The sequence below is a fragment of the Cetorhinus maximus genome, chromosome 6, assembly GCF_964194155.1.
Source record: "Cetorhinus maximus chromosome 6, sCetMax3.hap1.1, whole genome shotgun sequence".
NCBI classification, from domain to species: domain Eukaryota; kingdom Metazoa; phylum Chordata; class Chondrichthyes; order Lamniformes; family Cetorhinidae; genus Cetorhinus; species Cetorhinus maximus.
The window spans coordinates 115,025,346-115,048,432 of NC_135884.1; the positions used below are offsets into that span (position 1 = coordinate 115,025,346).

Genomic DNA, 23,087 nt, shown 5'->3' on the forward strand with positions numbered 1-23,087 from the left:
AGAGGTATGGGGGATGTTAGTGTCATAAAAATATAATAATTTCCACAATATTATTGTGATTTATTGCAAAGTTAGGTTAATATTGGGGTTTGGATAGTGTGTGTGTGTGTGTGTGTGTGACTTAATTGAATTGGAGACAGCTGATCTGGAGGCTTTGAGTTATCAAAAGGGAAGCTAGGTTTGAAATGCTAAATACATAAACAGGGCTGAAGTTTTAGAATGTGAGGTGTGAAGAACATTTGCATTTTCAGAAAAATTAGGTTAGTTTGAATTTCAAAGAGATGGTAAGATGTTACACCTAGTCATAAGAAGCTAAGCCAAACAGCTTGTTTATTTTTCCCAAAGGTTACTGATAAAATTAGTACTATGAAAGGATTTATATCATGAGAAAAGTAAAGTTGTAAAAACATATGGGAACAATGGAATTTGCATTAAAAGGGAGAAACATATATAAAGGAGATGAGGTTACGTGTAAGGGAGAGATAATTCTAAGATCTAACAAGTGTGAAAAGTCTCCAGCCTCTATGTACAAAGTTGCTGCCTATAGGAACTGAAACTAAGAAAACTCACTTTGAATATCACTGTCCAAGGTATTGTTGTCTTTGCCTGGGTCTGTTTAAGTCTATTTGTTTTTACTGTTGCCTTAACAGGCGTAACTGGGAGCCAGGCTAATTAGGGGATTTAGGAGTTATTATACAAGTAATTTGTAGACCTATGTATGTGCTTAAAATCTTTCCTTTTATTAATAAATGTTTAACTTAGTTTTGTAAAAATCTCTAAGACAGGGTGGGCTTATTACTACTGAATTCAAGGCACACATCTCGAAATAAAATACAAATTGCAAAACAGTTGTGGCAACTGTTTCAAGTTTCCCTTTGGGATTTGAGCAGCTCGGCATTTGCCATCCGCTGTGCCGTAACAATGAGAAAGAACTTTCTTATGCAGCGGGTGATAATGACCTGGAAATTGCTGCTGACGAGGCTGGTGGAAGGCGAGACGATGAATGATTTCAGAAGGAAATTGGATAGGGAAAACTTGAAGGAAATAAACTTACAGGGCTACAGGGAAAGAGTGGGGGAATGGGACTGACTGGACCGCTCTGCAGAGGGTCCGCATGGACTTAATAGGCTGAATGGTCTCCTCCCATGCAGCAAGAACTCAATGAACAAGCCCTTCCTCATCTCTATGCATTCTTGCATGCTTATACCCACATCCCCAGAGCTCTCCATTCTTCTGACTTTGGCCTTTTATGCATTCACTCTCCCTTTGGTCCACTACTGTCTGTTTGGTCCCTTTTTTAATTTATTTGTTCATTCATGGGATGTGGGCATCGCTGGCTAGGCCAACATTTATTGCCCATCCCTAGTTGCCCTTGGTGAGCTGCCTTCATGAACCGCTGCAGTCCATGTGGTGTACGTACACCCACAGCCCACAGTGCTGTCACAAAGGGAGTTTCAGGATTTTGACCCAGCAACAGTGAAGGAACGGCAATATATTTCCATATCAGGATGGTAAGTGGTTTGGAGGGGATCTTCCAGGTGGTGGTGTTCCCGTGTGTCTGCTGTCCTGGATAGTTTCAAGCTTCTCGAGTGTTGTTGGAGCTGCACTCATCCAGGAAAATGGAGAGTATTCCATCACACTCCTGGCTTGTGCCTTGTAGATTGTGGACAGGTTGTTGGGAGTCAAGGGGTGAGTTACACGCCACAGGATTCCTAGCCTCTGAAACTGGGAAAGGGCCACAGAGCGACTGTTACTGAGATGTGGCCACAGAACAACTGCAATTTGGAAAGGGCCACAGAGTGACTGAAACTGGGAAAGGGCCACAGAGCGTCTGAAATTGCGAAAGGGCCACAGAGCGACTGAAACTGGGTAAGAGCCACAGAGTGACTGAAACTGGGTAAGAGCCACAGAGTGACTGAAACTTGTAAAGGACCACAGGGTGACTGTTGCTGAGAGCGGGCCACAAAGCGACTTAAGCTGAGATAGGGCCGCAGAGCGACTGTGAGTGACCACATGGGCATGATCACTGTTGTAGTCCCTATAAGGCTGGGGTGTCAAACTCAGTTCATGGAGGTGTCCTGATCTGACATGCTGGCACTTGCTCTGGGCCACATTCAACAAAAGTTATTTGATCACATTGGGGTAGAAATTAAAACAGACACAATGTATACCAATTTCTGGGTGACAGTTTAAATTGCATTTGCATGAAAACATATTTGCCCTTAGTATTTTTGGGGCACCTGGTGGCTGCTTGAAATTGATGTTGGATTAATTTAAGTAAGTAAAGATGGATCCTGTGCTTGTTTCAGGACCCTTCTGTAATATGTGTGAAAAGCTAGATGTTGTGCAACTCAAACTAGTTCATCCAGTTCTATAGTGCATAAACTAAGAAGTGTGGAGCAGGAATACTCCAAAGCACTACAATGGGCTATACTCAGCTCTATTGTAACTGATCTCTTCATGTATTTCAGCTTGTGCTGTAAAACTACAGCGTAACTACCCTTGCTGCAGTGACCGCGATCACCTGTTTCTCATTTTCCACCAGTGAAAACAATCTTCATTACTTACCCATTATAAAGTCCCGATGTTTCACTCACATTTTTACGACTGTTGCCACTAACCATATTGCTGCTGGTCCCAACTCTGGAGGCATTGCTGAACACAGACAAATCCTTACTTTGTTCCCCAGACCTCTGCCCCCTACTCCCAATCTCTAGTTTCCATGACTATTCCTGAAGCTCAAGCTAAAATTTTCCAACCCCATTTCATAGTTCCCTCTCTTCCCTGAGCCCACATCCTCACTCCTATTTCTCAGTCTCTGAGACCTCCTGCTTAACCCCCAAACGCCCCACCTCTTCCCGTCGCAATTGCTTAAACCTCCTTCCCGAGCCCATTGCTGAGTTCCAATCTGCCACTCCTTTTCCCCGAATCCCAACCTGCCCCCCAGCCCCAAGCTGCTGCCCCGCCCTCATCCCAATCCGCCACACCACAGCCCTTCATCTTAATCTGCTGTCAGTCCCCAAGTCCCAATCTGCTGCTTCCATTCCCTGTTCCACTCTGCCCCCATTCGTCCCAATCTGCTGCCACCCTCCCGATTCCCAGTCTGTCTCACTCTCTGAGTCCAAATTGGTCCCCCTTAGTACCAATCTTCTGCTCCTCCATCCTGAGTTTGAAACTGTCGCCTCCCCAGCCCCTTCAGCCCAATCTGTCAACCCATTCCTGAGTCTCAGTGTGCATTCTCCTCCTCGTCGCAATTTGCCACCCCTACTCCTGGAGGCCCAATCTGTCAGCCTCCCTCCCGAGTCCCAGTCTGGCTACCTCCCCAAGTCCCAAACTCTGGCCTGAAGCCTCTGTTCACCTGTCCAATCTCTTCTTGTCCATGTTTCTCCCCCCTCCACATGCCAGACCCATTTCTGGTCCCGCTGAGAGGTTGGGGGCTGCATCTCTATGCCATGTGGAGGGGTTGCTGATGTCACAGATTGGTGGAACAGCACTATGGCAATGCAAAATTTGAAGCCACAGGTCTTTCAGGCTGTAAGAAATATTCCCTGGGATATTTGGCTCACCACGCCAGAGGCTGGATGGAATGGCTCCGCGGAACATATATTTGTCACCCCTGTTCCAAGGAGAAGGAGGCAGTAGTAGGAGGTATAAAGCGGGAATGCTAAATGAAAGGGCACAGCAATAAAAAAGTCAAAGATCACTAGCAAGGTTAAAAGCAATGAACCATACTTTGCTCAGGTAAGTGAACAGAATCTTATACAGATGAGAACAAATATGTTTTAACTTGGCACTAGTACAGAGATAAAACAAAACCTCAACGATGCTCATCACTTATCCTACATTACACTAGTGGGAAGTCAAATCCAAAATGTTTCAGTGATTTGTCATGAGCTACGTACAATAATGGCTATAGAAGAAGTGCAAATAGTTTGCAGTGTGTCAGAAATAGGGGAAATAGTGACGTAGTGGTAATATTGTTGGACTTGTAATCCAGAGAGTCCAGGCACATGCTCTGGAGACATGGTTTCAAATCCCACCAAGGCAGCTGGTGGAATTAAATTGAATTGATAAGACTGGAATTAAAAGTTAGTCTCAGCATTGGTGACCATTCTTGTGAAAACTCATCTAGTTCACTAACAGCCTTTAAGGAAGGAAATCTGCCATCCTGACCTGGTCTTACCTACATGTGACTCTAGGTCCACAGCAATGTGGTTGACTCTTAACTGCCGTTTAAAATGGCCCAACAAGCCACTCAGTTCAAGGGCAATTAGGGATGGGCAACAATGCTGGCCTTGCCAGCGATGCCCACCTCCCATGAAAGAATAAAGAAAAAAAATGCCAACATGTACATCCTGAGACTTGAAATGTGAGAATGCAATGGAACAAAGATGTCAAGATTTGATGGAATGCAACAAAGAACTAGTGAAAAATGTTTAATAAGCACAGCCAAAAAATATGCATGTCAAAAACGTATGAGAACCACAACTGGATGCACCCAAGCATAATTAAGAAAGTCTGCAATTGGCATAATCATTTAAATTAAGAAACTTATTAAATGGAAAGCTTTGGTTGCTCAGCAAAAGCATAACTAGCTGTCCAGTTAAATTAATCAAACACATGCTCCAAATCTTGCACAAAAGTACTAAGAAACCATTTATAAATCAAGCGAATGGACGTTATGCCTGGTGGTTGCTAGGAAAGCATTAGCACACAATTATACAGTGCAAGGCATTCATTAAATAAATCTGGGTGGTATTGTGACACACTGAAGATGGCACCAAATCTCACAAATGCTGTCCTAATTACCTGCTTCCCATGTACCAGCATTGTGGTAATATGTGGGGCATTAGAGGCAGAAACCAGCTCTAAAAATGCAGCACTGTAACGTACAGCCAACCTAAATATATTGTATAATGATTATATAAGTTCATAGGAGTTATAAAGAAAGTCAAAGTTCTGAACATACAGCAAAGTCTACATTTTATATATTGCAAACCATTTAAATGTAATAACTATAACATTTCTGTCATTAAATACTGAAGTAATTTTAGTAAAAAGGACAACAAATACGCAAAACATAGCTAAACAGGTTCAAAAATTGATTATATGCCATAATGGAGGGGAATCAATTCCCCTCCCTCAAAAAGATCATTGAGAATTAACTAACTTATACGACTCATTTCTGCTCTGAATTTGAAAACTTGTTTCCTCCCCAAATGCTTGTCCAACTCCTCTCCAACAGCACTTACCTCTGCTACTCCCATCGGAAGATCAGCTGGCATGGCAACTACTGATATATTAATTGATTTACTGCCTAAAAACACATCCACACAAATGCAACATCGACTATCAGATCCACCACAGAGCTGGAAGAAGTGGCCAAAAATGCTTCTCCGACATTAACCACTTGCCCTCAGATACAAAGGTGAGATCTGAAGATAATCAACTGCAGAAATCTGGCCAGCAACCTTCATAGTGCTACTAAGCTGAGATTCCTAAATCAGATGGCATCATATATGCTATTTGTTCAGCCCTGTCATATGTCTATTCAAAACATTTCTTAAACTCCACCTAACTTGTATGCAAAAAGTGATTTCCCTTAAGGATATCTATCCATAATCTCCTTATATTTAGTCTCAAATATCCTTCTAGGGTTCATTTTACTTCTAATCCAGGGCACAAGCTTAAAGGGGCTACTCTGCCAATTATAAGGGACCTTAATTAACAGCTGTAAAAGGACATAACGGAAGCCCTCGATTAATAGTTAAGTTGCGATTTTACTTTCGAATCCTGAAACTGTTTTGGCAGTAATTCTAGGTAGTCACTTCTAATGTCTTCATCAAACATTAAAACAAAGAAGTTTTAAAAAATCAACATAAATACTATATTAAAGAAAAAAGTGGAAGTAGGAAATTAATCATATTTTAAAGTGGTTCCAACATTCATTAAAAAAGGCCTGCAGTGGAAATAATTAAATATGGGATGGAAAATATTTAAATATGGGATGGGCAAGTTGAAATACATTACCACCACGAGTAAGGTGTAATGTCAAAGGCAAGAGATGAATGAATAGAGAGATAGAACAAACGTCAATTTTAGAAGAGGCAGATAATAATAATTATAAGAAGAGAATTGTACAACAACTTATATTTATACAGCACCTTTCACATGATGAAATGTCCTAGGTGCTTCAAAGGAGCATTATAAAATCATGTATGACACATATGCCACATAAGGAGATAATAGATCAGATGAACAAATGCTTGGTCAAAAAGGTAGATTTTAAGGAGTGTCTTGATGGAGGCAAGTGAGGTAGAGAGGTGGAGAGATGTAGATACGGTATTCCAGAGGTTGGGGCCAAGGCAACTGAAGGCACAGCCACCAATGGTGAAGCAATTAAAACTGGGGATCCAAAAGAGACCAGGCTTACAGGGGCACAGGGTGTGTGGCTGGTGGAGATTACAGGGGTAGGGAGGGGCAAGACCACGGAGGAATTTAAAAACTGGGGCGGGAATTTTAAAATCAAGGCGTTACTTGACTGGGAGCCAGCAAGCACAGGGGTGATAATGTTAATGGGGCTTGTTGTGAGTTAAGACACAGGCTGCAGAGCTTTGGATGGCATCAAGTTTACAGAGGGTAGAATTTGGGAGACCAGCGAGGAGTGCATTGGGTTAGTTGAGTGTATAGGTGACAATGGTATTTGAGGGCTTCAGCAGCAGATGAGCCGAGACAGTGGATAAATTGGATGACGTTACAGAGATGGGAATAGACGGTCTTAATGATGGCATGGATATGAGGTCAGAAGCACATCTTGGGATCAAATGTGACATCAAGGTTGAAAACAGACTGGCTTAATCTCAGACTGTTGCCAGGGAGGGGAATGAAGTTGGTAGCTAGGGAATGGAGTTTGAAGTGTGGACTGAAAACAATGGCTTCAGTATTCCCTACGTTAAAATGGAGGAAATTTCTGTTCATCCAGCACTGGATGTTGGATAAGCAGTCCGATAATTTAGCAATAATGGAGGAGTTGAGCTGGGTGCACATGCTCATTTTTAGTGTACATAAGAAAACTAAAGCTTTGCCTTCAAATGATGTCGCCGAGGAGCAGTGTTTGCTGAGAAATAGCAGAGCCATGGATAGACCCTTGGGGGACACCAGAGGTAATGGTATGGGAGCAGGAAGACAAGCCATTATAAGTAATTCTCTGGCTACGATTAGATAGCTAAGAATAGAACCAGGTTGAGAGCAGTCCCATTCAGCTTGACAGTGAAAAGGTGTTGGATGAAGATAGTGTGGCCAACTGTGTTAAAGGCTGCAGAAAGTTTAGAAGGGCTTAAGGAGTAAAGAGGCCGGGTTATCTTTGCATGCCAGGGTGATCGTAGAGTAGTGAACAGTTGTGGCAGATGAAAGCAGGACCTGATTGTATTTTAAGTGGTCCAGCTGGATCTGGTGGTGGATTGCTAAACCAGTTGTCTGCCATGAGCTTTCAAGGCAGCGTCCCTTGGACTTAAGGGAGCTGAGGTGAGGGCCGTACTAGGGGAATGGTTACGGTGAGAGAGAGTAATGGTTTCACTGGGAGCCAGGACATCAAAGGTGAAGGTGAGGTGCAGTTGAGCAAATCAGTAACTGCAGAAATGTTGTGGTGAACAGAGGGCCAAAGACAAGATGGTTGAGATTGTGAAAGCGTAATTGTTAATTGGGGGATAGTTTTTTTCCATGGATGAATACAGAAGGAACAGAGGGAAATTGTGACAAATATAAAAATTATATGAAGATATCAAAAAGGGAATTAACAAGATTAAGAGAATAGCTCATCTTAATTCCCAATTTGCTATCCTTAGATAATTTTGAAGTGGTTAAAGCAAATGTGAGGGATTTTATAAACAAAGAGTGTGAAGACAGTTAAAGGGATGAGGCCACTTAGAGACAAAGAGGCCACCTGATAACTAAGACTGAGGAAAAAGTGAAGATGTTTAACAAATGTTTTACTTCAATTTTTACAGAGGAAGCCGAAGGTGGGACTGTAAGATTAAGGATGAAAAATGTATTCAAAAGTAATCTGTATTAAAAACAAGTTAATGAGAGTAAAATTGGAAAAGTCACCAATCTCAGATACTAAGTACCTCAAAATTCTCCAAAAATTCTAAAAATGAGAATTACTGTGAAGGACTGGAGGGCAACAGACGTTATTCTGTTGTTCAAGAAAGTGGAAAGGAATAGACAGGAAATTACAGGCAAGTCTGATCCCATTTGTGGGAAAACATCTACAAATTGTACATAAACTTAATGAATATTTAGAAAAGTATGAACAAATCAGGGAATGTCAATGTGGATTTGGAAATGCTTGTCTACTGAATTTTTTTGAGAAAAACTAGTATATAGATAAAAAGAATGCAGTAGTTGTTATCTTTATGTTGAAACTTTTTGATAAGGCAAGTGTAAAAAATTAAGGTATAGGTATTAAAGTACATGTAGCCCCGTAGCTAGAGAAATGACTAGAGCAAAGAAAGTAAGTGGAAATGTATGTCTTTTTAGAATGTTGAGACCTGGGCAGTCGTGCACACCAGTGATCTGTACTGAGGCTTCTTATGTGCAATTTACATAAATGATCTGGATATAAGCACAGCAGGAATGATATTTTAAAGGCAATCAGGAATATGGAAAGCGTAGTGAGGAAGCGAAGAGGGAGATTTGAAGTGCTAAGAGGGTAAAAAAAAACTAGCAGTTAATATAAAAAGAAAAATCAATAGTTTATATAAGCATATAAAAAGCAAAAGAATAGTTAAAGACAAGGGTAGTGGTATTACTCAAGTGCCAGTTTTGGGTCTATTACTCTTTCCAATTTTCATAAATAACCTTGGGCGTAGGAAGCAGCATTATAAAATTTGGAAGATAGTTTGGAGGACATTTAAGATGTAAAGGCATTAAAAAGGGTACAAACAAGGTTTACCAGATACTACCAGACTTCAATTCTGAGGAGCATTTGGAAAACTTATGATTGTTCTCCATGGAATAGAGATTAGGATGTGACATCATAGAGGTTTTCAAGATGATGAGAGCTTTTGATACAGTAAATGGAGAAAGACCAGTTCTTCTGAAGAGTGGGTCAATAATTAGAGGTTATAGGTTTAAAATTGTTGACAAAAAATCTAGAGAGGCATGAGGATTTTTTTTTCATTCAGAGAATTTTCGGGATCTGGAACACTCTACCTGAAAAATGGTAGAAGCTGATTCCATAAACAATTATACAGGTACCTGAGGATGAGAATCTTATAGGGTTATGGACAAGAAGCAGGCATTTGGGACTAAGCATGATTGCTCTTTCAAAGAGCCAACATTGGCATGACGAGCTGAGTGGCCTCCTTCTGTGCTATAAATTCCTATGATTCTATGAAGGTTAGACCACTTGGGATACAGGATATCTAATTGTGGAGGATTAAGGCCTGGCGGAAATATTACACTGGTGCTTATAAATAATGGTGGAAGTAAGAATGTAGGTTGCCAGGAGGAGGATATAGAACCATTGATGAAGCTAACTGTAGAAAAAAAAATGTTTTGAAAAAAATAGTAAAACTCAACATGACATGTACCCTAAGCTGATAAAAGAAGTAAGATAGGGGAGTGCAGAAGCTTTTTCCAAAATGAGCCTAATATATGAAAATATAGCCATTGGGCTAGGCCATTGCCAACACCTCTGTTTAAGAAAAAGAGTAGAATAATCTGAGTAGCTACAGACCAGTTAGTCTAACATCAGTCAAGGGGAAACCATTAGGCAATGAAATTGGTTTTGTTGGAAGCACAAAATGGGGGACAGAAAATTCACGCAGGGTTATCACCAGGAAAATAAAGGAGAAAGATTACAAAAAAACATTTTTCCTACAGTATTATTAGAACACTGAAAGCTTTATCACAACTGGGTGCAGGGACAAAAACTTAAAACTGAATTGGATAAGCATTTGACAGAGGAGATTATACAAGGATACTGGGAAAGAAAATGGGTTAGAGGATAGAGCCCTAAATAAAAGGTTGAACCAGTATAGGTTTGTCATTCCAATTGACTTCTATCTGTGTTCACATAATTCAAATGACGCAATAAGTATTTTTATTTTAAATATCTCAAATGCCAAATATGAGCTTTGACATAATACATAGAACAATAGAGCAAAATAAAGGCCAGTATACAGACCAGTGTTTTTTTTTGCCTGAACGCTGATAAATTCTTTCCAAACGATCTACAACAGTTCCTGAAAATAAAATATAGTTTTTAATAGGACACAGTATCATATAACAGAAAAACTTAGAGGAATTAAATGAATAAAATCAAGAACTACTGAAAGCAACACCAAGTTAGGATTCAGGTGCAATGGTTCAGGAATTTATCTAGGATTAAATAATTGCCACATAAATTAACTTGGAGTGCAGCAAGGCCTTACAGATGTCACAATGCAATCAGAACTTGCACTGTTTAAATTTACAACCAAGTTAGCAAATTGTTTTTAGTACATTAAGATATTATAAAGAATAAGAGAGTTATATGCTTTGGTAAATGCCGAGAATGAATAGATTTCTTATGCAGATAACATAAATAGTTGATCTAGTGATTACGTGGCAGTTTATTAATAGCCACATGTATTGACAGTTATTCCAAATGTGAAAATTTGATATCAATAACTAACTTTCACTGAGACCCAATCGGAACTCTGAGTACTGGAAAAAACAGGTACTTATTGTCAGAAACACTGATTAAACTACAAACCAGTTTAAGCACAGATAACTGTGTTTATTTTTAAGAATAATCATACAACAATAAAACAAAAGAAGTGATCATTTTGATAATGAACAACAATGCTGTGTATGTGCCAAGGAGAAGGAAACTAACTCAAAAGATTTCCATAGTCAAATAAAACAAATTTAAAAGGAAAAAGAATAAATAAGTCTTCATAATGTTTTTGGGAACAAGGCACAAAGGACAGTGCATATTATCCCCCCCCACCTTTGGCACACAACTTGCTTACATAATATCTAATCAAACACATCTCAAAATGTTTTACAAAACAATGGTTACTTTAAAGTGCAGTCAATGTCGCTATCTTGACAAGTATGGCAGCCATTTTATTGCTGCAAATTCCCACTAATGTTACTGATATATATAACTAATTAATTTATTCTTTTGATTACAGAGGGCAGAATTTTGCCCTTGGCTTGCTGGCTCAACGGGGAGCTGACCACCGCCCGCGATCGGTCCTGGAAGGCAATTTCACACTGGCGGGCTAATTAAGGCCCGCCCAGCGTGAAACACCAGCGGCAGCACTTAGCGCTGCCTGTGTGGGCGTGGGGAAGAGTGCTAGTTGGGCAAGCATGACCTTCGCGCATGTGCTACATAATCTGCCTGAGGCAGAGAACTGCCTCAAGAAGATGAAGATATATGAAATAAAATAATTTAAAAAATAAAAATGTAATGAAACATGTTGCCTCATGTGACTGTCACATGAGCAGCAACATGTTGTTAATGAAAATTTAAAGTTTTTATTTTTATTTGCATTTGGAAACCTCATCCCGCACATGGATGAGGTTTCCAAAAAAGTGCAAAGGCCACTTGGCATTTTCGCCTGCCCACCAAGCGTAAGGTTGGACAGGCAGCGAAAAATTTATTTTAATTAACTTTTTAATGGCCTTAATAGGCCTTTTAATTGTCGGCGGGCGCGCTGCTGACTTCGGCGCGCGCCCACCGACCAAAATATTGTGTGAGTGTGCAATGATGTTGGGATGCTCACCCGATGTCATCGCACGTCATTTTACGCTCAGTCGGGTCAGGCATGTGCCCGTCCGCTGAGCGAAAAATTTTATCCAGAGAGTCAATAGCACAGAAAAAGGCTATTTGGCTCAAATATCTGCCTGCGTCTTTGTTCCTCGAGCCTTCTCTCTTTCCTCTTCATCAAACTCTATCAGCATAACCTTTTCTCCCTCATGTGCTGATCCACTTTCCCCTTAAAAGCATCTGTGCTACGAAGCTCAATTACTTGAATGTTGACCAGAACATCAGAGCTCCATGCCTAACGATTGACTAGGCTATCGTTAGAACTCCCTATTCTTCTTTAAATTATGACATGAGGTCTTTTCCATGTGCTAACATAGAAGTGCATTACTACTTGCTTGGATGTCCATACAGCTATGTTCTATTGTCTATATTCTACAATACTGGAAAGACCTTAAGGCATATTTTATTGAGCATTACTGGAGTCTCTTGTCCCATAAATATAAACAAGCCAAGAAATTGCTAGAAAAAATTACGTGTTCACAGCACCCGCTATATTAGTGCAAAAAACAGCAATTTATGGTAAAGAAGTGATATGGCATGCCTCAAATTGTTTCACTGTTACCTTTGCCAAAGCTAAAAACGTTACCCCTAGCTGTGAACCACTCAACTGTATGTTGTGGGATTTACACCATTATAAACATTAATCTCATCAGAGCCATTTAGGGATGGTAATTTGAGGCCAAACAACCCCGATAATGATAAAAACAAAAAACTAAAAACTACTGCGGATGCTGGAAATCCAAAACAAAAACAGAACTACCTGGAAAAACTCAACAGGTCTGGCAGCATCGGCGGAGAAGAAAAGAGTCGACGTTGAAGGGTCATGAGGACTCGAAACGTCGACTCTTTTCTTATCCGCCGATGCTGCCAGACCTGCTGAGTTTTTCCAGGTAGTTCTGTTTTTGTCCCCGATAATGACATAATTTCTGATTCCAACATGCCACTCGTTCTTCAGTGCTCAGAAAGGGAACAATTAAATTGTGGAGTATCACTCCACCAGGTAGTGAAATATTCCTAGGCGTTTTCTCACATTTTTAATTTTCCTCTGTTTCTTTTTCTCTCTTTGGTAACCCACTCTCTTAATGATGCTCTCTTTCTGTATGCCATTTGATTCTAATTCACACTATTTCCTTCTCTGTTGTTGTTCTGCTTCTTTCTCTATCCTTAAATTTATTGGTTAAGGTGATAGACTATTGGGTACAATCATCATGAAGTCCCAGGTGTGTCATTGAATTCATCGGGCCATATCAATTTCCATTTCCAGCAATTTGCAATGCAAAAGTAATACAATCTGAAAGGTGAAGAAAAAGGTACAATTCCATATAACTTGCTGCGCAATGCACCATTCCAGTATTTTCTGGGCTGACTTACAACATTAGAAACTTATGGGAGTCATTGAAAGTAACAATACCACACCAGAATGACTTGTAAGTAGCAAACAATAAGGAATTTGGATTGATAGTACAATATTATTAAATCCTAAATGACAAAAGGATATATGTTTTCAATTAATAACTGTAATCAGCTGTGTGCAAGTATTGTGGAGCAGATGTTCCCCTCAACGCAAAAATCTATTGGCTCGAAATAAATTATATGTGAAACAGTATATATAAAACTAGTATTACTCTAACAATAACAGATTGATTTTCTTTCTGATTTTCCCTCCCTGCTGGTCTTTTGTATAATAACAAAGCCATGGGGAAAAAAAGTGGATGTTTTAATGGTGTGAGGTCTCACCTCTCACTGATATGCATCTAATTGCATTGCATACCCTCATGCTGAGCTCCAAATTATATATGTACCTATTTAGCAAAGCATCCTTTTGCATCTTTGAACGTTAATCTTGTTATATTGACTGATAACTGTACATCAAAGGAATTTTAAAAGTTTAAATTTAGACTTTTGCTACAATTCTCTAGTTTGTCCTTAAATCTGTGATTGAGCCAGCAGTAGACTAAAAAACAAAAAGGATGATGCTATGTTCATTGCCATTCACATTCAGGCAACATCAAGACTGCAATGGTTCCAGAAAGATAAAATGAAGCAAAAAACGTAAAAGCAGAAGTTGTTATTTTCAAGAATTAATTTCGCCATAATGCAAAGGGCAAATTAATTCCTTTTGGGCACTGTTCATTATATGAATATTTGAATACTGTAATGTTCTAAAATTTGTCAAATTCTTTTGGTGCCTCATTTTGCTGTTTCAGTTGTAACTACTATAGGGGCGGGATTTTCTCATCTGCGAGCGGAGGGCAGGGCCCGCTCGCCGATGCATAAAATGACGCGTGGTGACGTCAGGCGGAACTCCCAACGTCCCATTTAAATTTTCAGGTAGGCGGGGGCTCAGCAAAATCAGCTGTGCGCCCGCTGACCTGTCAATGGCCAACTGAGGCCATTGACAGAGTCACTGAAGTAATTAATGGACCTGCCTGTCGAACCTTAAGGTTGGCGGGCAGGCCAGGAGCCCTGGCGGGAATTAGAAAAAGCATGAAACCTCATCCACAGGTGGGATGAGGTTTCATGTAGGTTTTTAAAAATTTAATTAAAGTTTTTAAAAAAGTTATGGACATGTCTCAACTCATGTGACAGTGTCACATGAGGGGACATGTCAGGGAATTTTTTTTCTATTTTTAATTTTTTTTTTACTGTAGAGACGATCTCCCTGAGGCAGCACTTAGCCTCAGGGAGATGAGTGCGCATGCGTGAAAGAGCGCACTCTCAGGTTTAGGGATTCCCCTCCCGCCTGTACAGGGGATGCATAGTGCTTCCGGGCGGATGTCACGCTGGGCGGGCATTAGTTGGCCCGCCCACATAAAATGGCAGCGTGCCCCCAATTGGGGGCGTCGATTGGAGGCACCCGCACTTCAACTCCCCCCCCCCTGCCCACCACTGGGGACGGGGGGGCGGAGGGTGGGGGGGAATCCTGCCCTAGATGTTTTACTGACTTTACTCTGATAAACTGGTGCGAGTTCAGCAAATTCAGAATGGTGTTTGAGCGTCAGGCAACTGTTAATCATTATGCAAATTACAGAAACTTGTGTCATTATTAATTCTGTAGAGCAGGAACTTCTGCAAGGGCAGAATATCAGAGAAAAGCAAAAAAAAAATACAGCTTTTGAATGGGGAGACATGACTGACTGCAGCAGTCCATGCATTCTTCTGATCCACCAATAGTAAAAAGAGGGCTTAGTCATCTCCCTCCCTAGCCCTCCATCGCTGTCTACATTTAAAAGCGTCTCTTCAAATCTAACTCTGGGACCAAACTTTTGGTTTCCTCCCCTTACAAAGGCTCAGTATTAATTTATTTCTTCATCTGTGAAGTATCTTGGGACATCTTTCTTTTTTAATAGCACCATATAAATCAAAGTGAAAGAAAAAAATCGTACTTTCAAAACCCAGCAGAGCCAGGGCTTCCAAATAGTACATTTCCAAGATTGAAGTTGGGATTTCAATGCGTCCCAGGGAAGTGAGGGGGAGATTTGCTTCATTGTATAAAATATGGGGTCGTTTTTCAAAGGAGTGCTCGTCATAAGAAACCTGCTATATACTGTGTTTATAATGGACAAGTAGACACTGAATTATATATCTGTACAATAGTTAAGATAAATTAAATAAATTTCTCATGCCACCAAGCAAATTTTTAGGGTTCTACAAATATAACGTTGAATAAAATCTTGATTTACCTGATAAAACAATAAATGTATCAACAGCTTTAGAGTAGTAACAGTGCCAATATGGAGCCTTCTTTGGTTTCAAAACACAGAACTGTGCTTTAGTTCTTTTTAGAACTTGAAAGGTAACTGAAGCTCAAATTAACATAACAGTAAAGATTCCATTAAAAAATTGATTAATTCCCTGGTCCCAACTACTTAAAATGCCTACCATTCTGCATTTTTCATTCTGCTTCTAACTCAGCTTCTCATCTAAAAGAAATTCTCAAGTGTTTACTGGTTCCTCCCCTAACAATGTTTTCTCCAGGCTCTGACCTGCGATGCTCCATTCAGTATTGGCAGGCCATGAGTCCTTCCCAGTACTCCCAGATTGGCCCCATTACAAATAAACACTGCACCAGACAGGCAAGCAGTTCCTCGCAACAGGTGATCTTCTTCCAGCAGTTTCAGGATTAACATTTAAACTTGAGGTGAAATATGTTTCAATAAGATTTAGATTGCAAACTATATTGTTAAACAGTGGAAACTATTTTGTTGCAAAACATATCATCATCTTAGACAATGTAATAAAACCCACCTTCTGCTGTAATGAAATTAGGCCCTTTTTGCTTCAACAAAATGCTCAAGAGCACAGCTTGGCTGACAAGGGAAGTGCAATCCTAAATAAACACACTAATGTTTAGTTGAAACACACAAGAAAACTTGCAGTGGGTCAGTAGAAAATATCAGTTTTTAACAAAACATTAAAAAAACATTTCAACAGTGGAGTTTACTTCAGGTTTTGAATCCAGTGTTTGAATCAAACTGCATCACAATCGATTATCTAGTGATGTTGACATTTTAAACATATTTTCTTGGAGTTTACTTCAACAGTTTACTCATATGATGTGTGGAAACAAATGTGAATACAAACAATCAAATAATGCAACGTCAGATACATCCTACATTTTAAAACATTTTAAAATTTTAACAATGATTCTATCATTTTATCAAGTTATTGGTTAAACTTGTTAAGATTTCCCTTGTTGCCAAAAACAAAGCTACAAAAATGTCAGCGTTCAAAACATAACAAATTTAATGTCAAATTATCTGTGTCTAAAGGGCTTCCTGTTGTTCAACTAGGTGAACAGGATGCTTGAATAATCCCGTGGTAAATGTCAATTGAGAAGGATGCGTAAATCATTCAATGCAAGAGGAATGAACACAGTACCCCATGTTTGTTTTAGTACTACAGTCTATCATGTTGCCCACAGTAGAAGCAGCAATTACCCAGTATAACAAAAAAGGAAGGAACTTAAAACAATCATTACTAGAGAAAAAAAGTACTGCACGAATTTATTAGGACTAAAGACTGACAAATCCCCTAGATTTGATGGCATATATCCTAGAGTCTTAAAAGAAAGAGCAGAGATAGTGGGTGCATTGGTTGTAAACTTCCAAAATTCCCTAGGTTCTGGAAAGGTTGCAGCGGATTGGAAAATCACAAAAATAATGCCTCTATTCAAAAGAGGGAGACAGAGGCAGGAAATTATAGGCCAGCTAACCTAGCATCTGCCATTCGGAAAATGTTGGAATCCATTATTAAGAAAGTGGTGGAGCAGATTTAGAAAATCATATTACAATCAAGCAACATGGTTTCTTATGCTCTTATGGTTTTATGAAGGGGCAATAGTGTTTAACAAATTTTGTAGTTTTCTTTAAGGATATAAAGATCAGGGTGGATAAAGGGGAACCAGTAAATATAGTGTATTTGAATTTCCAAAAGGTATTTGATAAAGTGCCATATAAAAGGTTGCTACACTTATCAAATGGAGGAGAAGGCTCGAGGGGCCAAATGGCCTACTTCTGCTCCTATTTTGTATGTTTGTATGTACACAAGAGCTCATAGTGTTAGGGATAATATACTGCATGGATAGAGGATTGGCTAATGAACAGAAAGCAGAGTCAGGATAAATGGGTAATTTTCAGGTTGGCAAACTATAACTAATGGGATGCCACAGGGATGAATTCTGAGGCCTCAACTATTTACAATCTATATTAATGATACAGATGAAAAGGCCAAGTGTATTGTAACCAAATATATGGACAACAATAGAATGATAACAAAGATAGGTGGGAAAACTAGTTGTGACGAGGACGCAAAGGGCAGAATTTTTGATCTCTGGAGGAGGTGGGATTGGGGATGGGCAGGACCGTAATTTTCTGACACCAGCTGGTGCTGATTTGCCAGCACGTTCCCACCTCTGAGCCATTAAGGAATATGCCGGTTTGGGTGAAACGGCTACTTGTCCACAAACGGCAGGTAGCCAATTAGGCCTTTCAAAGGGGCTATTAAGGCCTTTCTGTCACCACTGACAAAAATGTTCTCCTTTCATCTATAATTCTTTTCCTCTCCAAACACTTTTGACTGCTCCCCCATCCTCAAACACATTGCACACATGTACATGGCTCCATCTCTCCTCCCTCTGCAACACCCTCAACTCCAACATGCCAATGTGCACCTTCTGCTCTTGTAATTCTGGCTTTATTTAAATGTACTTTCTTCCCCTTATTTGGATGCAGAGCCTTCAACTACTTTAGTCCCACATTTTGGATCATTCTCTCTAAATATTTTTGCCTTGCTAATGCTCTCTTCTGCAAAAATCTTCTGGAACAAATCTCTTTTCACCATATCTTCAAATACTTTCCTAAATCTGCTGCTTTCATTTTAGCCCTGTGAATCTCTTTGGATTCTTTTATTATGTTAAAGGTTATGTAAGTGCACTTTGTTGATGAGCATGAAGCACTAGGATGCTTTACTAATTATTAAATGAACAAGGTGTAACTAAACTACATCCTTGTACAAAAATAACTACGAACAGTTTTGAAGTTATGTATCATGATGCATCATGGGATTACCCAGGCTTGACCAAGTTTCTGGTTTAAGTTTTAAAAGTGTTCGCAGTAAAAAAAAACACACTAGAGTGGATGTAATTGGGGATGCGACATTTTGGTCAGGCCATGAAACTGATGACTGGCCTATGGGTCAGGCCCTGATAAGCTAAGGAACGTGATTTTAAGAGCCAGGCTAAGATATGCAGATGACTGGACAATATAATAAACCATCAGAATAAATAAGGCAAAGTTCATGATTCATTAAACTGTGTATCTTTGAATTGCCTCTTAGAGCATCCTGAGAGAGCATTTGCCTGCATGCACACTTGTATTGAATAAACTGCTAAACTGCTGCTTGATTCGCTTACAGCTGATTCTGTGTCAAGTGTCTTTAGATACTCCACAACAACTGGTGCTGTGAGCAGGGTCCCCACTAGCAACTGAGGAACCAATTGGCTAGACACACTAGTTGGGTGAGTACCATTATTTTACTGCCCATAGTTAGGCTGTAAGTCCAGCGACCGTGTGATACAGTTTGTGGAGACCCAAACCTGAAAGTCGGCTGAAAGGTGAGGAAGCAGAAGCTGCGCTATTTGCCATGAGCTGCCAGTAGGCAGATCAGAACCGTTCCCTAGGCGACAGACCAGGTACAGCCACACCAGGAGACAGGCAGGTCAGAGCCACCATAGCACAGGCCAGAGGCAAGCTATCATTAGCTGCGAGCTGCCAGTGGATAGATCAAAATCGTCCCCAGGCGACAGGCCAGGTAGAGCTACACCAGGAGACAGGCAAGCCAGAACTGCCTGAGCACAGGCCAAAGGCGAGATACCATATAACCATGTCCAGACTGGACGCGAGTGAGTGGGAGCAGAAGCGTCAATGGCCAAATATAGAACAGATAAAAACAGAAATTAATAGAAAAGATGAGAAAGAAAGAATGGAATCTGGAAGACCCCCCCAACCAAGCAGAAGGGGTGGTGAGATGCCCAGAACAAGGACAAGGGAGAAAAAGGCGTGATTATAGTTATCAGTAGCTACTTAGGACTCAGTAAACATATAAAACGGGTGTGACAGTTTAAGTGTTTTTAACTTTAAACTGATTAGTTTTGCAGCTGTAGATATTTTTTGTGTACACAGACAAGGTGAGAAAAATAAACTTTGAAGTTAAAGATAATGGTTAGAGTAAGTTAAGTTGGAAATACCCACAGCGAGTTTTCCTGTATGTGAAAATGAAAAAGGGAAATTGTGTCTGCGTCAGCTTTAGGGATATTTGTAGCCGTTGTGTTTGTCTGATTTTCTTTGCGTGTTTGTAAGACAGTGTACAAATGTTTGTCACTGACTTTAAAGGTTGATTAAGTCTTTGTGGTCTGGTTCTGTATGTTCTCTTCAGTTGTTGGTTAAGGAGTGAAGCAATTGTTTTTTGGAGAGACAAAGAGATGGGACTCCTTTAGGGTGTTAGTGGGCAAGGGCACTTAGGGGCAATGTGGCTGTGATTGTAAGCTTTGTCACTTTGATTGTCCTGTAAATGAACTCTCAAAGACTCCCTTTCTCTCTCCTATGCTGTGTGAGGCTGCTGTTGAAGTTAGTAGACTTAAGCATGTGTCAAAAAGTCACTTTTCCTGAGTTTTTGCTTGTAGTTGTTTGAAAAGGTACTTTGAAGAAAGAAGAGTTAAAGAAGAAAAAACAGACTATTTTAAACTGAGACTAAGTTATTCCTTTTCTTTCTTTTAAAAAAAAACATGTGCTATTTCTATTGTTTTGATTTGGTTTTAAGGTGTTAAAGTGTGTGAATGGAGAATGCCAGGTACAGTGTGGGAAGCTTCCAAATAGAATGTGTGTGTGTGAAAAAGAAAAGATTTTATGTGGATAATGTGTGTTTTAAGTTTTGTTTCAGCACTTTTGAGTTTAAAAGGAATTTCACAGTGGCAATTGTTATCTAGATTAAGGGAGAAGTAATTGAAACAAACGTTATAAATTCAAGTTGACATTTCTGATCAAAGTTGCAATTCTAATTTTATTTTGTGAAACATGTGGGAATCTTAATCCAGACAGGTTTTCACATGTGAGTTAGTTTCAAGTTTGGAAGTGGTTAATTGGAACTTTAAAGAAAGAAACTATTTGTTTTAAGCTCGGACTGCAAAACAAATAGGATACTTTGACAAAAAAGGTTTAAAAAGTTGGAAAAAAAAGGGACAATTTGGAAACTGTCTGAGTAAATTGAATAGCTCTGCCCCTCTTTACAGTGCAGAGTTGAGTAACCTGCAGGGATCTATAGAATGTTAAGTTTTTAAATTGATAAGATAAATTTGGACTGAACTAATTAATTTGGCCCGAAGCCAAATGGATCTTGTATTTTTTTTTACCAGGACGACTATGGCAATCAGCACAGCAAGTAACTCTAACGTCTTTAAAGATCAAAGAACTTTGTGACAGTATTGTGATAGTTTAGACTGAAGGCCTTTCTTTCTAAAAAGGTTTATTTTAAACTCATTCAGATTTGTTGCTATTTGTTATCTTTCAAGACTTAATGTGTTTGCAAATCAGTTGTAGTCGACTTCCCTACAACTGAATCACAGAATCTTTACAGTGTAGAAGAGGCCATTTGGCCCATCGAGTCTGCACTGGCTCTCTGAAAGAGCATTCTATCTAGTCCCACTCCCCTGCCTTATTCCTGTAACCTTGCACATTCTTTCTTTACAGATAGCAATCCAATTCCCTGTTGAATACTTCAATCATTGCACCTGCCTCCACCACCTTCTCAGGAAGTTAGTTCCAGACTCCAAAACTTTTTCCTCACATTGCTTTTGCTCCTTTTGCCAATTATTTCAAATCTGTGCCCTCTAGATCTAGTTCTGTAGACACCTTTGTCTCTGATAAGTTGATTTTAAAACCACCAAGCCTGGACATTTTTGAAATTTAAATTTATATGAGTTGCTGTTCCATGTACTCAAAGGAAAAGGGAATTTATTTGAGTTTAAAGGGATAAATGGGATTTTTAATTTTCAAGGAAAAGTTAATAAAAACAGTCTGGGTGGTTCAAGGAAGAATCTTTTTATTTGAAGAGAAATACATTGAATTTTTTATTGTTTGAATTTGGGACAAGTTATATAGAAACAATATACTTGTAACCAGTCTAATTTGCTGGTCTACCTAGTAAAATGCTACCTAAGGGAAAGAACAAGCAAACATGTATAATCTGTTGTTTTAATTTTATATACTTATATGCTAATAGCTTGGGAAGTAACAGTACTCCTGTAAGGATAAGGGGTATTGTTGAGTGAGGTGATTTGCAGTGAAGTTGTAATGAATAATAATACCATGGGGTCATGGAATGGAGACCGAGTTTAATTTGAATAAAAAGAAATTTAAAGTTTGTGCAGATCACACCACTCAGGAAGCAGTGAAAAGAAAGAGTTGTCAACAATAATGATGAGATGATACAGGAGTAACATCTTGTCCTGAGGGAAACTAGAGGTTCTAAAATGCTTAAAGTAATCCTAATGAGAGTTAAACATTCCTCTATAGTAGGTATGTGCAAAGGTGGGGTAAGAGCTAATTGAGCTATAAGGAAATCTAGCTTCTGTTTTAAACCAGCTTGAATCTACACAGCTGTGACAAATACAAAAGAATTACTATTTAAGGAACTAAATGAATAAAAGAATAGGACATGTTAAGATCTGGAATCGATGGAATGTTTGATTTCTAAAAAGAAAGATAAATGTTGTTGTTGTTATTGGATTGTAAAGTTTCTCCAGGGCTCGTGAATGAGACAAGATGGTAACTACTGCATGTGTAAAACAATATGAAGAAATGATTGAGGGCAGGAGACAGGGTTAGGGAAAAAGGACACAACACCAAAATGGGAACTGGAATATCTCACCATGGGTATAGTTCAATTGAATATATCAATTTGGTACTGACGTATATACTAATGAAAGGAAAGTGTAGATGAGATGAATAAGGTGGCTGCTTTCTCTTGGAGATATTTGTGTCATTGCCTATGAACTTTTCAAAGAGAACTGAATCTGATAATCTGGCCACCACCTGAGACATTGGGACACTACAGGGGGACACAAGCAAAGATCTTGAGACAGAGACCCCCTTTGATCCTTTGAGAAGGTTACCTGAAAGTCAGGAAGAATTATTGAATGGTGCATCCTTTTAAAGACAATGAAATCTCGATGATGAAGTTAATTGGCAAAATAGACAGCACAAATCTTATGGACCTGATAAACCTTCCACAAATGCAAAACAAGGACTTGTGGGAAAGGCAGAGAGATTACCACCAAGCGTTATGAAGTGACATGTAGCGGAAGGAACACTGCCCGAATAGGAAATTTGGGGAGAAAAAAAAAATCACTGAAGATCACATCCAACAGATAGGGAAACATGTGAAGATGACTTATGAATATGAAATTCCAACAGAGGATTAAAGGAGGAATTGGGACACCAGTGTGAGTATTCAGGAGTGATTTGTAACGTGTGAAGTAACTGACAAGCGAGAGTACATGGTGCAGCTGCACTGAAAAATGGCTCGCAGGCTTGCCCAACTACTTGACAAACAGCGTGACATGAAATAATTAATATAGCCTGAAGAGTAAGAAAACATTTTTAAATGATCAAGTTGCTGACAAATACACCATAGAGAAACTGACTTTAAGGCAATTAGGGTGGTAATGGTCAGAGAGAGTAAAAGTAATTTTGGATTGGGACAATTGGAG

At 39.5% G+C, this 23,087-nt stretch overlaps 1 protein-coding gene across 5 annotated transcripts in view; it reads right to left on the reverse strand.

The window, feature by feature from the left end:
* phkb (phosphorylase kinase, beta) overlaps window positions 1-23,087 on the reverse strand; it is a 270,585-nt gene that overhangs the window by 35,054 nt on the left and 212,444 nt on the right. For 4 of the 5 annotated variants that reach the window (XM_078544342.1, XM_078544340.1, XM_078544343.1 and 1 more), the window contains 2 exons: window positions 16,070-16,151; window positions 10,190-10,247 (listed from right to left, as the gene is read on the reverse strand). In XM_078544342.1, coding sequence (XP_078400468.1) covers window positions 10,190-10,247; window positions 16,070-16,151 — 140 coding nt within the window. Of the gene's footprint in view, window positions 1-4,809; window positions 4,901-10,189; window positions 10,248-16,069; window positions 16,152-23,087 lie in introns of all 5 variants that reach the window. The other variant, XM_078544341.1, reaches the window with a different exon arrangement.